The sequence below is a fragment of the Astatotilapia calliptera genome, chromosome 17, assembly GCF_964374335.1.
Source record: "Astatotilapia calliptera chromosome 17, fAstCal68.1, whole genome shotgun sequence".
Classification (NCBI taxonomy): Eukaryota; Metazoa; Chordata; class Actinopteri; order Cichliformes; family Cichlidae; genus Astatotilapia; species Astatotilapia calliptera.
Genome location: NC_137438.1, coordinates 31,181,294 through 31,199,596, shown reverse-complemented (window position 1 = coordinate 31,199,596; position 18,303 = coordinate 31,181,294). Strand labels below are relative to the sequence as shown.

At 42.4% G+C, this 18,303-nt stretch overlaps 1 protein-coding gene across 8 annotated transcripts in view; it reads right to left on the bottom strand.

Annotated features, from left to right (window-relative positions):
* Positions 1–1,403: 1,403 nt before the first annotated feature.
* wnt5b (wingless-type MMTV integration site family, member 5b) overlaps positions 1,404–18,303 on the bottom strand; it is a 92,266-nt gene continuing 75,366 nt past the window's right edge. For 3 of the 8 annotated variants that reach the window (XM_080291663.1, XM_080291659.1, XM_026148320.2), the window contains 6 exons: positions 12,260–12,405; positions 11,297–11,384; positions 10,854–11,013; positions 7,260–7,552; positions 3,233–3,391; positions 1,404–3,147 (listed from right to left, as the gene is read on the bottom strand). In XM_080291663.1, the coding sequence (XP_080147789.1) occupies positions 2,848–3,147; positions 3,233–3,391; positions 7,260–7,552; positions 10,854–11,013; positions 11,297–11,384; positions 12,260–12,375 (1,116 nt within the window). In that variant the 5' untranslated portion in view covers positions 12,376–12,405 and the 3' untranslated portion in view covers positions 1,404–2,847. Of the gene's footprint in view, positions 3,148–3,232; positions 3,392–7,259; positions 7,553–10,853; positions 11,014–11,296; positions 11,385–12,259; positions 12,409–12,513; positions 12,997–18,303 lie in introns of those variants that run through there. The other 5 variants (XM_026148319.2, XM_026148316.2, XM_080291662.1 and 2 more) reach the window with 3 other exon arrangements.

The window sequence follows — 18,303 nt, the reverse complement described above, 5'->3', positions numbered from 1 at the left end:
CGCCAAGAGGTCTTCCTGGAGCCGGGTCTCATTAATGGTGTTCCTGACCGGTTTGCAAACATTTTCTGGTCATCTTTAAGTCAGACAGTTTGGCATCCATACTCTTCTGAACTATTTTTGTAAACATAACCAGTAATATTCTCACGGGATGAGAAGGCCTCATCAAAGAAAGGAAGAATTACTCACTGTTGGTTGTTTGTTTCAGAGAGCTCAACTTAGCAGCATCACAACAGCAGATGGCTGTCAGGTAAAAAGGATTAGACCAACCATCAGGTTACACTTTCACTCTTCTAATCTCCATTAAATGCACACATATGCCGATGTGCCACAACATTAAAACCACCTGCCTAAAACGGTGGGTTCGGATGTCCCCTTGTGTCCAGTGCTGAGATACTGAGAGCAGCCCTGCTTCTTCCTGTGGTCCCCTAAGGATATTCCTTGTTTAATTACACACCAATGATTTTTTTATGTGATTAGGATCTGCAGAGCTTTGGTGCTGCCTCGTTTTGTAGTTTTGTCTGGCTGAAGAAGGCCAATTCTGCCATGGAGCTTGTTTTAATATTGTGGCTGATAGGTATGCATTTGTAGATACACAACCAACACGTGCACACTGAAATGATCATACTACCTAACCAGCAAGTGCAGATTGCCTACAAAAGTAGGTGAGGAGGATTACAGAGGGACAGCGCTGTAGGTCGGTCATGGTGCTCTGGTCAGTAGTCTAATCCAATTACTCGTGAGAAGCTAAAAGTAATGGGATTGCTAGTAAGGTCACCGTACAGACCTGCTTAACCGTGACTGTGCACTTGACATTCAGCTTTGGGCAAATTCTGCTGGGATATTTTACAGTTGCAGATACATGATGAAGCCATCCTGCTGGTTCCATAAAGAGGCTGTGGGAGAATCCAGCCTTGATGATTTAGATATAAAAGAGCAGAAGAAGAGTCCAGGACTGGACAAGCTGTTTGGCCATCTGATGGGATCAAAGGTCTCAAGGAGGCGTGAGAAAGTTAAGAAAACTGAATGATTAATAAGTGTAAGCTACTAATAAATCAGATCCTTAAGGTCATTTATGAATATACATCATATTTTATATTTTTATATTGGAAAAAACCAATACATCCACATAAAAACAATGGACGTGAGAACATTCATGTCTTTAGGCTACTGTAACACTGATATGATCAAGAAAGAGTAATTTAAGGTTCATTTAAATGTAAATGTGCAGATTAAGTCGAGATTAAATGTCTTGTTGTCCCTAATAAAGTTCTGCCTGTACCTGAGAAAACAGCCACCCCGATGACAAAGACGTGTCTGTGCTTATTATGTTGATGGGGAAGACAGGGCCTGGATAAAAACTTTCCTGGAAGAACTGCAGCAGACTTAAAACACAGAAAACCTCATTTTTCCAAAGAGTAGTTTATCAAAAGAATACACAGTAATGCTCATGTATAAAAACATAGAAAACAGGAGAATCAAAAACAATAATAAAATATACTTTCTGTTCTCATCTACTATTTGTTCTTTTTGTTAAAAGTAATAAACCTTAAGTCCTCTCTGTTTTTGCACGTTCATGAGTTTCCACGGCGCGCTCCATCCTCGCCTGCTCACTCTGTCCTCTTCGTGCCAACTGCATCTAACATCTGTATCACAACCGAGCCAATAGAAACAGGCTAAAAATCACGCTACGACAGGACTGCTAAGTCGACACCACGGGGGCTGTTTGCTGCTCTTATCGAGTTGCGCTACAACGCAAGATGAAGATGTCCACTCACAGCGAACGTGTCTCTCAGTGTGGCTTCATTAAGGCAGGTACAGCACATTAATCTCACTAATGGAGGTTTCGCTCACTTTGCTGTCACGTGAAGGTCACGGAGCCGGACGGCCGATGTGAGCTGCTTGTTTAAACAGCCGTGGTGTCACGATGGCTTCAACCACCAAGCCTCATTAACCTGCATAGTCACACTTGTCAGGTCACGGGTGCAGGATTACTGCTTTGATGATACAAGGAACAGCAGCAACTACACCCTCTGCTGCTACTTGTACAAAACAGGTGGTGCATTTAGTCTTTTGAAGAGTTTTTTTCCCTGAACCTCACTGTGTTGTGAAACAGAAACAGATGCAGCTTGTGCGCGCATTTGTGTATTCCTACTTTTCATTTATTCATCTTTTTGATTAATTTCCTACCTTATTTACACCACCAATCGGAACTTTTCTGCATTTCTGCCGTGCATGATAACACATCTCTTAAATCTCAGAATCTCTCTCGCAGGGTTAAAAGGTCAGACAACAAACAATGGTGACACAAGTGATCACTTTTCCCAAAGCATCAATAGATTTCTCTGAAGGGTGGGGTCCAAACTGTGTCCTGGGTTTATTTGAGTCTCTTTAAATAGCAATCAAGAGTTGTGTATTTATTTATTATTTAATTATATATTTATTTTTTTATCTCACACCAGTCACATCTCCTCTCACAGATCATCCTCAGTATCATTCATTGTCCATCAGCTTTGCTTGTTTCCTTTATGATTGTGATCAGGACGACAGCAGAAAGCGATGACAGAGGGTGGGGGGAAATAAAAATCCGAGGTGTCTTTTGCCCTACCTTTCCATCCATTGATGTGTTATCTACTTCCAAAAAATATGCTGCACAGGTGCTATGCAGTTTTTATTTATTTATTTATTGCTTTTTGCTTGGCTTGATGTGAAATGGTGGGAGATGAGGACATTTGTCAGAAATCTGATTTTTGTGCGTCTAATCCTGAACAAAACTCTCGAAACATCACCGTCCCGTCACCTCCGGCGCCCTTAGTCGTCACCGCCGCCTCCTCCAAATCCTGAAGTGCGCTATTTACACACAAACTGATCCACGAGCGTCGTGCAGCGTTTGCACTTGACGTAGCAGCACCAGTGGAACTTGCAGTGGCAGCGCTCGTGCTTGTAGGTCTTAAACTGGTCGTAACCTCTGCCGCAGCACATCAGCTCGCACCCGTCCATGCCCTCCGAGGTTTTGTTGCACAGTCGGCCCTGGGTGCCCAGCGATCCTGTGGTCTCATTGCGGAGGCAATAATCCGGGCTGGGGTCGATGTAGACCATGTCCTGAGTGGTGGGTGGGTTGAAGCGCTTGTCTAGAAGCTCCAGCTTTCCCTGGTGGATCAAGGACAGAATTAGCAGAGGCAATACTTCAAATGGCTCCTGAGGGAGGAGACAGAGACATGAATGGATTTAGTACCTTGCGTCCAACCCGCATGGCTGCTGCGCTGTCGTATTTCTCTTTCAGGAACTCTCCAACATGTCTGAAGTCGGCCAGCTGGAGCCAACAGGTCTTCAAACTGCAGGAACCCGAAACTCCATGACACTTACAGGCCACATTAGCCAGGTTGTAAACCGCCTGTTGGAGTAATAGAAAAAAGATATAAATGTTAAATAATCAAAATGTATACAGAGATCAAAACCCCCCAAAACTCCACATTAGTTTTTACACAATAAATTTTCACTACTACTACACTACCACATGGGGGAAATTCACAAAGCACAGGAAGAAAAAGTGAATAAAGAGATATTAGTAAAAAGAAAAATAGTCTACATACTATACTACTAAAGGTTACTATATACAGTAAAATACACTAAGATAAGTGCAGTGAGAGGGATTACTATGCACAAGCTGAAGCAAAATAACCCATGTTTCTCTTTCCTCCTAATACCTGTCATTGTGATGCTTCAGTCTCACCTCCAGGTCAGCAGCTTTAGCTCCAGCTCTGTGGTGCAGATTTACAATCGATTTGCTGCTAAGCTGCTGCCATCTAGTGGTAAAAATCTGTAACTGCTCAGCTCTCATCATTACAGCGAACACATAGTGAGAGGGGAACATAAAAAAGCATCATGGAGCTGCTACACTGTTGGAACGGCCAATTAAAAGACCCCAAAACATAAAGAAGAGATGAGTTGTGCAAACGTTGCTGCACAAACGTTGCTGCACACACACACACACACTGCAACATTTTCTCCAAAACTGGCTTTGTGGAGGCAAAATTATCTGTTTATTTAAGAAACCTCTGTTAGGTGGGCTATACAATGAACGCAGAGTGAAACAGATAAACAGGAGGGAAAATGGAAAGCAAAGAAAATGATTTTTTTCTCCATATGTGCTGTTCTTCGACGCTGCTGTCAACATGACCCCACCAAAGTAAAACAAACAGCTGACTTGGAATAAAAGGCCCGCTAACTGGAGGAAATGTTCCTCTATTGTAAGTAGTCTTTCCCACATAGTTCCCATATAAAAAACTATCCCTTGAAAATAATTGGAACATGACAATTATTGATTTAAACACATGAACAAGCTTTTTTTTCCTCCTTAAGATAAAACAGCTCCTACTTTACAGCGTTTGGCCTTGTTAGAAAAACAGGAACAGGAAATCTAAGATTTATTGTCCTCACAGCAGTGGGCTTTAGGGGGAGCCCTTCACCCCTGCAGCTTTACCAGGTCAATTAAACTGCAATATAAACAAACCAAACAACCCACACCCACACCCCAAGCATAGACACACAAACAAGTACAAATTGTTCTTGGTATTGTGCAAGCACCTACAACCACTTAAACAAACTCCAGCGCATCTCCACGCAATTCTTGCCGAATCGAGTTCTTCTGACTCCCGATTTCCCCCGATTCACCCTCAGACAAACGAAACCCATCACTCTGTCTCCTCACACTGCCTGATCTCAATTACCTTCTCACCTCTGTTAACCCCGGCGTCCCAAACAGCCTCCCCAGCGACCCCCACCTTCCACCCCTGTTCCCTCTCCTCTACTTTACTGCCCAGCAGGCATAGCACTCGGCACCCTCCAATCCCATGAACCGACCTCAGTGACCCCCCGTCAGTCGGGGAACAGGGGACAGTGTCATTTTGTGGAAGGGTAAAATGATTTTTGGTGATTCTCTCTTTGATACGTTCTTAAGTTTAACTTAAACTGAAAGAACAGAAGAAATAGAAAGGCCATATAATACAACCTTTCAGAAATGTGTTGTAGCTTCAGAAGAATGGGACTCTGAGAATTAAGAAAAACTTTCAGATATAAGTTTAAAGGAGGAAATTCTCATGTTTTATGACTCCTTGCCAATTTTACGAGCCTTTGTTTTCACTGAGACTCCCGACTGTGTGGTTTATGACATGTTTACAGCGACAGTAACATTTCACGTAACAAGGATGGGGAGGCCATTACTATGTTTTTCTGTGCTAATCTTCCCAATTAACATTTCTTCACAGCCAGTGCTTAATTTTGTGACTTTGTTTCATTTCCTTCATTACTCTGAACATCATTGTTTGATGTATAGAGCTTTTCATTACATACTACTACCTGCCAATAGCCTCATGTTGCTCAAACCAAACCATGCATGTGTGTGTCCAGCATCACACTGAGCTATTTGGTAGGTCATGCCTGCTAGGCACAGTGACACTGGACCTGATGAACACACACACACACACACACACACACACACACACACACACACACACACACACGCTCAGTGATCCGTGGTGGAGACACAGTCTCTGTGTCAGGCACAATAGGTTTTTACTCAGACAGGGTTAGGGGTTTAGGAGCTGTGTCTGTGTGTGTGTGTGTGTGTGTGTGTGTGTGTGTGTGTGTGTGTGTGTGTGTGTGTGTGTGTGTGTGTATCCCCCCCCCCCCCCCCCCTTTAACAAAAGGACCCGGGGGCTGACATAGTGATTGAAAATGATCTTGTGTGTTCAGAGCAGAGGCATCTCAAAAAAGGCCGGGAATGTATGTCTGGCTGTTTTTTGGGTCTGTGTAACGAGCGCTGCCTCATTTGATTTATGTGGAGACAGTGGAAGTTAGTAGCTCTCTGCGTGTGTATTTGTGTGTGTGTGTCTGTGTGTGTGTAAGTGTGCGAAAGTCTTTGAGAGTCGCAGAAGTGTGACGGAGGTCCATCCCTCACCCTGTGTCTCTGTCTCCAGACGTTTGTGCACACGGACGACCACGTTGTCCACCGCTCACACAAATCAAATGAGGCTGCAAACACACACACACACACACACACACACGGGGACACACACACACATGGACACACACACACACACACGGACACCGCTGTCACCTCCACAAAAGCCCTGTGGTTTGCCTTGTTCAACCAAGCAAGACAAATCCTGCTTAGGACAAACCAGCGTGTCCACGATAGAAAGACAGAAAGCAGGGTGGGGCCGGGGGGATAGAGAGAAGGAGAGAAACTGTCTTCCTGTCTGTGGCTCTCCTCCTTTTCATCTCTCCCTTTGCCTCTCTTCCGTTTCGATGGACAGACAACAATGAAAGCAAAGGATCAAACGGGAGACAGGAGGAAAAGTCATTCAAAAAAGCATGCGTATGTCACTGAACTGTGCGTGTGAAAGGTTGCTGCAGCAGTAGATCTTTCCCTCATATACTCTCGTAGAGCCCCAAAGGGACTCTCAGCAGAAACACAACCTCTCCAGACCCTCACCTTTGACCTCTGACGCACACATGCACAAAACTAGGCTCACCGTCTCATACACAAATCAAATGAAGCTGAGGTGAGCACACACACACACACGCACAGGCAGCGTCTCTGTCTTGTAAACAGCTTAAACAAAGCTTCTCTAAGTGAAGATAAACGTGTTCTCCTGTTCCAGGGAACACCAGAATGGGCAAATGGAGAGTTTACGAGAAAGGTGTAGGTGTGTGTGTGTGTGTGTGTGTGTGTGTGTGTGTGTGTGTGTGTGAGAGAGAGAGAAAGGCAAGAGGTTTCTTTCTCTCCCTACCTGAGAACCTTCCAGACAACTTCAGTTACTAGACCATTTGTTGAATCACCATCATTGCCATTGTTCAGTAACTGGAGTGGAAAGGAAGCTTAATGACCATCATACCACCCCAGCTTTGAGTCTGTCTCTCTTGTTTTTAATGTCTTGTAAAATTTCCTTTAAAGCCCCTCTCAGTGTTGGATTTTTGTATGTCTGTGTATGTGCCTGTGTGTTACACCGGAGGAATGTGCTCTGACCTGTCAGCCCCGCCAGACTCCAAGGGCGTTACCAGTATACCATTTGGACCCTCCCAATAAATAACCCACATACACAGGCATATAAATACTGCCCGGTCAGGCAATCAGAGGCCCACTCAGCTTACACACATTCCTGACAGGGAAACATATGAAGAAGACAACAGTAACCTTGGGAAAGTTAACACAGCGATGGTTTTGTTGAGAGATAAAGCTTTTTTTCGTTGTCCCATACCTGTCTCCCTGCTTCATTATTATGCAAGTTCATCAGCATCCGGGCATGCTCGGGTGACCCTCGGGGGTAATTCTTCTCCCTCTCCCTGGCGTCGACAAACTCCCGAGCAAACCTGTAGCCGTAATGCACATTATCACCGCAGCCACCCCACAGCCAGTCACGCGGCAGGTCTCTGGGGCGAGCGGCGCGGCTGCAGCCGCAGGTGGAGAGCTCGCCCTCGCGGCACGCACGGCTGATGGCATTGACCACACCGGCTGCGCTGATGGCGTAGGTGAAGGCTGTTTCCCTGGAGCCTGATGGAGGAAGGAAAACAGGAGTTAAGCAAGTGAATTCTGACACACAGTAAAGCTGCAGTTTTGCTGTCACATCACTGACAGGAAACACAGGTAGCTGCACAGCTAAATAACCCCTTCTCTCTCTCTCTCTCTCTCTCTCTCTCACGCACACACACACACACACATACATACGCACACACAAACACACAGCTAACAGCCCCACACCCCACTTGAACTAACAATAGACAATAGAAGTGATTTGAGGCCCTGACCTCATACCTGGTTAACTCCACAACTTTAAATGCCAGATCATGCACGTGCAGCATTTGATGATGTAAACATATCGGTTTCTCCAGCATATCAGTTTTCCTCATGTGGTTGGCCTCTGGGTATATCTGTCCAAGTCCTGGCTACTCAACCATAACGTTAAAGAGTTACTTCTACCAGATTACAAATCATCATTGCAGCACTCATGCGATAAAAACTGAACTCGTGGAGCTCAGAGCCAAAAGGAAATACATCTGAAACATTCCTTCCCACAGTTTTTTACTTTAAAGAAGAGAGATTAGTTGAAAAAATAAACAAATAAAGAACTTTCAGAAGAATTGTACTGCTGTATCCTCACCATTGTATGGGGCTAAAAGCAGAAATCTGAGTGATGGATATCCTAAAAGCAAATAAAACCGAACTGTCTGCATGACTCGATGGCTCCAGAGATAATCTGTTTGTGTAATTTGGGTGAACTGACCCTTAAAGGAGATAACATGTAGGAATAAGAAGAAAGGAGCTGGGCAAAAATCCATGGAAGAAACTTCTGGGAATGTTTGTCACACTGTGCATTTACTGTAGATGGTCATCTCACAACAATTTACATAATTTCCAGCCAGAGTAATGCACTTTGAAGGAGTTTGCTTAAATGCGACTAGCTTCTAATAAACAACTGTATTTTTACAGTCTTGGTCGCTCTTTGAAGTGGCCTGGGTGCAATACATTTCACAGACTGGTCCATATTAATGATTTCCATTCACTAACACCAACGTGGAATACACAAGACAGCCTGCTTGTCCTATTCTCTGCATTAATACACACTTCAGCGCACAAAGAAGTGACAAGGACAAGGACAACGGCCTGACAGGTGGAGACTAAGTGCTCTGAAACACCATGATTTACATGAGAATAACAAGGAGCTTTGAAGTGCTTTTCCTGGTAGAGGCAGCATTCACTGAGATGATTAGCTTCAATATGAGTGTTTGAAAAGGGCAAAATATCTGTATTTAAAATATACCATATGCACGACCTTACTGAGTGATCTCTACACCCTCTGTCCTTGCTTCCAGCATAAAGCTGCTACAACAGTGCTTATTTAAAGAGTAACCTTACACAGCGCTTACCTTCAAGTTCAATTTAAATAAAGATTTAAACAAAATGTGCTTTTTGTCTTTCTCACCATCACCTTACTGTCATGGTCTCTACAGCTACAATATTGCTGCTTTTTTTTTTTTTAATATTACCCTACTTCACATTATTCTTATACACATACAAACCATTTATTAGTATTTATGCCCTACTCTAATATACAGAACGCAAAACTTTCACTTTCCTTTTTTCCCCTTATTTAAATAGCGCACAATGGTCTCTATATTAGACAATTTCTGTGGCCCCGAAACAACAGCAGCCAGTCAAGACAGGAAGGTATGCATGCAAATATCCGTTCATGTTATGCAGCAGGATAAAGAAAGCCAGACAAGACAGGGAGATAGAGAGCGAGTGGTTTTATGAGACTGCGGAGCCTAGACTTCAAATAGCAGGTCCGGATCTGCCGGCTCGGTGTCAGCTCATCAGTGCATTTCAAAAGAAGAGCCGCAGGACAATGGACCGACTAACACCTCCATATAAACCTGGAGCTAGACTGTCAACAGAAAGACAGGCATGGAAGCAGAGTGAGAGAGCCCGCAGCGGATTTGGCACATACTTGTTGATGAGGCGATTCCCACATCGCCTGCTGGGAATTAGACGCGAAAGTTATCGATCCGAAAATCTGCGCTCCGGGTATCTGTTTATTAAAATACTGGAGATATGCATAAAGCGTACATGCCTTTCCTGTTTTATGCCTACTGAAGTCTTCCTTTGTGACTGCTTCTTTTCCCCGTCTTTTTGATCGAAGGACTACATTTTTCGTTTTAGTGCGCCTGCGTAAAGTATACCGGCTTTTTTCACGGTAATAGTTGGGTCGAAGTGAATATTTCAGATGTTGTCATATGTTGGATTTTTAATGAGGTTTTTCAGTCTGAATTTGAGTTCTGTTTCTCTTTATTTTATAATTTCTTGGGATTGTTAATGGTCGATTTCTTTAAATAGAACAGCATGCGCTTGGCATTATCATGCCTAAAATGCGGAAATAGGAACATTTTGAAGGACATTTATTTTACACACATATTATATTCTAATGACACCACTTTTTATAATGAGAAAAATTTGACATCTTAATATCTCTAAAAATAATTTTACACTGTCCTTATATATATGTGTGTGTGTTTTATGTGTATTTATATGTTATATGTAGCATCTGGCTTAACACTATTTATGTGATATGTCTTTTATGCTAATCTTAATGCCACTGCACTAACAAACAACAATCTTTCCACTTCTACTGTGCTATTTCACCTCAAGTTACCCATCTTTTTACCACATAACTCATATCTATATATGCCATATTTTATTGGATACAATTACAGGCTAAAAAAATGTAATCAAAACCTGTAGCTACCTATTTTATATAATGTGACCAAAAAGTGGAATAAATCTTCTTTTTAAAACTGATAATCTTAAAAAAAAAAATCACCAGAATAAAACTATAAGAGAGAGGAGACATATGCTGCCACAATGAAGTAAGAGCTGTAGTTGAAAACGAGCCTTTGGCTGGATGCTGAGCCTCTGTTATCTGTTGCTTATATGGTGTTTTGAAACAGGCCATCACACATTAGCTGTGGTGCCGCTGACATTTCTTTATCTGTCTGCTTTGACTGAGGGCCATAAAACCCACACACATGTAATCTGAATTTTCTAGGATGGTAGGAGCTCAGTTTGAAATATCTTGTGTTTAAGAAGCAACAGAAACAGAGCTGACATACAAAACAAGCACATGTAAGCATTTATAGAATAGTTGGTGATAAGATTTTGAAAAGATAAAATCCCAGAAAAAGAACTGAAAACACAAGATTGTAATTTGCTGTTAGTCTCATATTGTCTGAGAGCTTTTAAAGGCTGTGTCATGCCCTTTTAATCACATTTTTTTCCTCCTCAGTTACAGTAAACTCACCAATCTGCATGACCCGCCCAAACACTGAAGTGTTGTCCACTGTGCTGCAGTTCCATCTCCTCTGTCTGAACTGGTACTGACATTCCTTGATGCCTGTCTTGGCTCCATCTCCAATATAGGTCATGTGGTCTTGGTACAGCTGGCACAGCTTCCTCTGACCCTGCAGCAGCAGAGATAAGATTAGCAGACATTAGCTGGTTAACAGTTTTATATTTCAGTAGTACCTGCAGGGAAATTGCGCTTTTATTCGACCAGCTCCCCAGTTAGGTTGCAAAAGGGTACAGAAAAGGAAGTGACAAGAAGATCAAGGCTTATTCTTAAAAAAAAAAAATCATGCAGAAGAATCAGAGGTGCAAAACTGAGATATGCTTTTATTCTAACAAAATAAAAGCCTTGTTGACTTAGAGGAGAATCGTTTCCAAAGCACACAGATACTAACTTACCTGGGAGAGACCAGACAGCTGACTGCAGAGAGGCTGAGCTCCAATAATGTACATCTCTGGCCGCTGCATCGGGGTCAGACCGAGTGACCTGAGAGACAGAGGTCATTTCAACTAAAAAACCGTAGATGTTGAAATTTAAACAGAAATGCCTCAAACTGAGTTTATGGAATCTGTGACTCCTTTGTGAGTAGAGGTCAGCACAGCAGAGGGCAAAAATTCAGACACATGCTGGGTTTATTGGTACAAGTGGCCAATAAAATATAGATAAGAGTCTTCTGGTGAACATCTCTGCAGCCACTTCCTTTCCTTTCAAATCTGACTGCCTAACACAGAAAAATCATGTAATAATCTATTCAGATCACCTGGGCTATGAAAGTTTCCCTTTTAGTCTTGAACATGAGTGCAAACTACTGAGTATCTCAGGCTGTTTTAACGGCTAGACTTCTAAGATGGACATCTGGTCCTGTAATTTCATTCTGACCTCTAGGAGTATCATTCCACAGAGCCACCCTGAACTGGGCCACCGCAGTAAGTTTTTGTAAGTCAAGAACAAGTGTGGCTAATTTGCGATCCTGTAGGCACAGCAGCAGCCCGCCATGCAATGCCATTTGGGGCTCAGCCAGAGTAAATATTGTGACAGAGCCTTCACATTTGTTCCATTCACTGTTAGTGTCCCACCACTAGCGCACCACGCAAAACTAACCCCCAAAACACACACACAAGCACAGATGCAAGAAGCAGCACAAAGTGAAGCCATGGCTCAAAGAAATTCCATTCATTATGCTTCAGCATGACAGAAATCAACAAAAATTGGTCTATTGTGCGAATCTGATGTTTTTCTTATTTGCTCTCTTGACGGCACAAAATTTGGGGAGGGTCACTCACCCACGTTTTAGTCGCCGTTACTCTACTAACCATAACTTTCAGAAACCAGTGCAAACCAGTGCGCAATCATTTACTTACCACCACGAGTTCGCGTCCACCATCAGCAGTTGCGAGCTGCAGACAAGGAAGGCGGCAGCCAACAGCAGATGTCGGACGGCACCGGTTCGTTTTGTCCGGACAGGCCTGTTGTCCATGGTCCGCCGCTTCAACGCCGGGAAAGTGCTCTGCTGAGGAGACATGAGCAGTGAATGAGGAGTCGTCCTGCTCAGTCTTTTTAGAGGCCTGACGGGAGGCAAAGCGGCGGGTTTGAGTACGACGAAATCTGCTCCTACCGACCACTTGTTTCTGCCTGCTGTATCCTCTCGTCTCTAGTTTGATCAACTATATTTACAAAAAGCAATTTTTAAAAATCCAATAAAAAGACGGAGATTGTAATTTTCAGGTGACCTTACTGTCGTTGGGTAATCTGAAATCACATTAACGTTTTCCTAAAGGTCAAATAATCCAGTTTATTCGCTGAAATCCCAGGTCTAAGTCGTGCGTAAAATACTTTGGTATGAGTTTGGATTTTACGCACAGAGCGATATGAATTCTCCCTGGAGAAATCCAGGGCCTTATGATAAAATAAATAAAACAAAAGTACAAAATAAAAAGTGCGATCCCGTTTTTGCCTCAAGAAAAGATTAACAAGGATATTAAAAAACTAATTGAGCAGCAAAGCGACTGTTCCTTGCCCTTCCTGTCCCCTTACGGCCACTCTACTACTACCACCACTATCTCTTTCTCACGCACACACACACTCTCTCGTATACACTCCTCCTCCTTCTCTCACCCCCACTTCACCTCAGAACCCTCTTCTGCCCTCCCCTCCTCAGTCCTCTATACATTATGCACCGGTGATTGTGTGCAAGAAAATCAGATGACTATTTAACACTGTGAACTTTCAACGCCAAACCACTTCTAACACCTGTGAGGACTATGAGGTTGTTGTTCACTGGGATTTGACATGAGCAAAAACTTGTTAGATAGACAGAGATTATCTCTGGTGACCATTTTAAGCATCACCTCCGGAATAACACAGCTAATACCTTTTCTAATCCCTTTCCCCCTCTCTGATCAGCGTTTAATAAACGGTCCATCAAGTTGGGACATTTTACTAAGTTAAATTAAAAATGAAAAGTGTTTATTTATTTACGTTTATGTCTGGGTGAAATGTAATCAGGACAGTGTTTCAGTGTTTAAACTGTATATATAAAATATATTTTAGTAGAGGGATTACTCTGGGGCGTTTAAACGCAATAAGCGAACAAAGTTGAAAGACGTGGAGGGGGTCGAACGTTTTGGAAAAACCTCAATCAACCCTACAAAAAAAGTTCACGTGGGTCAGATTCCTTTGACTAGCTGAAGTGAATAATTTGTTTGAATAAAAGGTGAGTGCTTCAAAATCGCCTAATCCTCTCTCTTTTGGTCAGCAAATATAAAAGGCGATGCTACCACGTCTTACACACAAACATTTCACATTTGTAGCTGGACACACACACGCGAGCGCGTTCAGGAGTAATGAAAAGTCTAGAAGTAAAGAGAAGGCGTGTTGAAGCGAGTTCTCCTCAATTCATAACCCGGTCAAAAGCAAACTACGATGGGTCGGTGGGCGGTGAACCTGCGGAGGAATAGGCTGTTTAATGTGGTTCAATGCCTCTCAAAAGAGCGCGTCCACAACCGGAGGGAAGAAAAAGGAAAAGACTGGAGTTCCTGAAGTCCAGAGAAACTACTCAGAACATTAATCAAGCAGGTATATACTGGGCTTCGTTAGAGCATTGACCACTTTTAAAACCACCATAAGGTTCACCAAGTTCAGAAACAACGACGGGATACGAGAATATTACGACACACTGCCCACAGGTTATAGTGGCTATAGGGGAGACCGGGGATAGTTGTAACGTGGGTCAGTTGTAACACTTCCAATTTCTCCAATCAGGGCTAAGTTTCAAATGATGTGACTCATCCTGTGCATGCCCAATTCAGTTCTGCTATCACATGTGAAAAATCAGCACATTTTGTCAAACACAGACAATTTAACACGAAAAAAAGTAATTTGTATGCCAAAAAGTAAGTTTTTCTACTTTATTTCAATTTCTAATAGCATTATCTGCTTTGCAGTTAAACTCATCAAACTTAAATTATGTTATTTGTATGTCTATGGGGATATATTCTGTGTAGGTCTTTAGTGCTAATGTTTTAGCCGTTGGCTGTAATGTTAGCTAGTTCATGGCTATAGGAGTCTGGGTCAGTTGTAACAGCAACAGTGTGGGTTAGTTGTAACAATAATGCAGATGTTACAACTTACCACACTATTACTTTAACTTATATTAAACGAGTTGGGGCAACGACATCAGCAGAGAGAGGTTCACTGGTCGCTTTTGTATATGTGGTTAATGCCATTGGCAACACAATTCCTCCACTGTTTGTGTTCCCACACATACATTATGCAGACCTCTGTGTCAGAGATGGACCAGTAGGAAGTACTGGTAGTGGAAATAAGTCAGGATGGATGCAAGAAACAGATTTCCTCATCTTTCTGAAGCACTTTGCAAACCACACCTAGGTAAGCCATGATAAAAAGTAATGGAATTGCGATGCTGGTGAACAACTACATTTTTTCAGCTTCAGAGTTGTAGGTTATAATGCCCACTGAGCCAATGAGGCCAAACTCAAGGAAGACCAACCAAAATTAATTAAATATTCAGTTGCAGAAAATTCCATAATTTGTCTTTTTTGGGGGGTTGGAATATGTTCAAAAGCTAGATTTCTGCATTCTGTCACACACACACAGAGCTACATAAATGGATGTAAGTGCATTCATGTGTTGAATAAACAAAGATTACATGTTAATGTTTTGTTAGTACCCTTATTTCATTGTGTTACATTTTACCCCAGGATATGTTACAACTAACCCAGACTATGGGGTTAATTGTAACATTTCACTCTTCGTGTTTGAGACCATACCATGCAATGGGTAATTGTGCTGCAGAGAAAATAGCTGCACTATTTAATAGCCGAGACATGTAAATACTTTGCATTACATTTTGAATCCACTACCTTAAAAGAGCTCCAATTTACAGACAGAAATGTCAAAAATGTTACAACTATCCCCGGTCTCCCCTACGTAACGAAACTTTATAGTAGGATAATTTAACACACAAAATGATGGTGAAAATCCTTTGCTGCCTATATATACGTTAATTGTGTAAAATAAGACAAAAAATATCTAATTAACAACTTAAGGTGTATCCCGGGTGCGTAAAAACCTATGAGGATCAAAAATATCGAATTTCTCTTTTTAAACAATTCACTGAGAGAGGTTTAGTGAACGGGGATGTGTATTTCCCCGTTCACTAAACATGGAGTTTCTGTCGGTGTCAAAGTGGAGCGCACTAACAGAGAGTGGGGTGTCTCTCGTCTCTGCATAATAATAGACCTGCAATAAACTTCCCCAACACGCACACGCATACACACATTTTGTTTTTAAGTGATCTATGTGGCAGTCACATGTGACTGACATTCTGCAGTGTTTTATGTGAGCGGGTTAAAGTCTGACAGCGGAATAACAAAACCAAAACTGCACAAAGTTGTAGATGAAAACTTCTTTATTTTGACTTTCGCCAGTGACATTTCACTCCGAGGTCTCTACAGGGAGTGCAGAATTATTAGGCAAATGAGTATTTTGTCCACATCATCCTCTTCATGCATGTTGTCTTACTCCAAGCTGTATAGGCTCAAAAGCCTACTACCAATTAAGCATATTAGGTGATGTGCATCTCTGTAATGAGAAGGGGTGTGGTCTAATGACATCAACACCCTATATCAGGTGTGCATAATTATTAGGCAACGTCCTTTCCTTTGGCAAAATGGGTCAAAAGAAGGACTTGACAGGCTCAGAAAAGTCCAAAATAGTGAGATATCTTGCAGAGGGATGCAGCAGTCTCAAAATTGCAAAGCTTCTGAAGCGTGATCATCGAACAATCAAGCTTTTCATTCAAAATAGTCAACAGGGTCGCAGGAAGCGTGTGGAAAAACCAAGGCGCAAAATAACTGCCCATGAACTGAGAAAAGTCAAGCGTGCAGCTGCCAAGATGCCACTTGCCACCAGTTTGGCCATATTTCAGAGCTGCAACATCACTGGAGTGCCCAAAAGCACAAGGTGTGCAATACTCAGAGACATGGCCAAGGTAAGAAAGGCTGAAAGACGACCACCACTGAACAAGACACACAAGCTTAAACGTCAAGACTGGGCCAAGAAATATCTCAAGACTGGTTTTTCTAAGGTTTTATGGACTGATGAAATGAGAGTGAGTCTTGATGGGCCAGATGGATGGGCCCGTGGCTGGATTGGTAAAGGGCAGAGAGCTCCAGGCCGACTCAGACGCCAGCAAGGTGGAGGTGGAGTACTGGTTTGGGCTGGTATCATCAAAGATGAGCTTGTGGGGCCTTTTCGGGTTGAGGATGGAGTCAAGCTCAACTCCCAGTCCTACTGCCAGTTTCTGGAAGACACCTTCTTCAAGCAGTGGTACAGGAAGAAGTCTGCATCCTTCAAGAAAAACATGATTTTCATGCAGGACAATGCTCCATCACACGCGTCCAAGTACTCCACAGCGTGGCTGGCAAGAAAGGGTATAAAAGAAGAAAAACTAATGACATGGCCACCTTGTTCACCTGATCTGAACCCCATTGAGAACCTGTGGTCCATCATCAAATGTGAGATTTACAAGGAGGGAAAACAGTACACCTCTCTGAACAGTGTCTGGGAGGCTGTGGTTGCTGCTGCACGCAATGTTGATGGTGAACAGATCAAAACACTGACAGAATCCATGGATGGCAGGCTTTTGAGTGTCCTTGCAAAGAAAGGTGGCTATATTGGTCGCTGATTTGTTTTTGTTTTTGAATGTCAGAAATGTATATTTGTGAATGTGGAGATGTTATATTGGTTTCACTGGTAAAAATAAATAATTGAAATGGGTATATATTTGTTTTTTGTTAAGTTGCCTAATAATTATGCACAGTAATAGTCACCTGCACACACAGATATCCCCCTAAAATAGCTAAAACTAAAAACTACTTCCAAAAACATTCAGCTTTGATATTAATGAGTTTTTGGGTTCATTGAGAACATGGTTGTTGTTCAATAATAAAATTATTCCTCAAAAATACAACTTGCCTAATAATTCTGCACTCCCTGTATGACAACTGTGTCTTCATTTGGGATACACACATCTACTCCTCCTCACAGTGACCCAAATACATGCGTTCAGATTTTCTTTTTCAGTCAGTCTGCATCCATGCCTTCATACAGCGCTCTGGTAGTACTCATGTAGTCATGCCAGTAAAGCTATTAGGATTAAAGTGAACTGAATACTTCAAGAATACATTTCCACTCTATCGGTTTATGACTACACGGAGACAGCATGTGCTGCAGGATGTTGCTATTTTATAGATGTAAAGTAAGCACATTTATTTAATCTCATTCTCAGTGCCATACACGCCATTATGTATATGGTACTGTAAGTGAACATAATGAGAGGCTGGGACACAGCACGCAGTTTGAACGACACTGCAGCTCCATCTACTGATGCCTTGCTGCACAGCATTTGTCAGTAAAGGTTACCTTTAACCTTTAACTTTAATTTTAAAAGTCAAATCAAATAAGAAACAAGTCACTTTCAGTCACTTCAAGTCTTCCGCACACTGTTTTTTTCTAACCCCTTTCCTGAAGCTGAATCTGCATTTTGGAGAAATGTCTACAAATATAAAGAGGACTCTCCTCATGAGAATCCGTGTAATTAAAAATAATCAGATTGATTTCGGCACTAAAGAGAAAAACAGGTCAACCACCTATTCTGGGACATGACCTACAGCTTCAGAACTACAGGAGCGGCGCAAGCATGATGTGTGTCAGCTGAGACTGGTTTACTGCCAACTTGTGATGCTCGTGTAGAAACACAAGGAGGCGCAGTTTATCCGTAGCGCTCGACACAGTCAAAGGAAAGGGTAAAAAAGACGAAGGGTGGGGTGGGTGAGAGGCACAGAAAAGTTGGACAAAGTGAGATGAAGGAGGGAAAATAGAG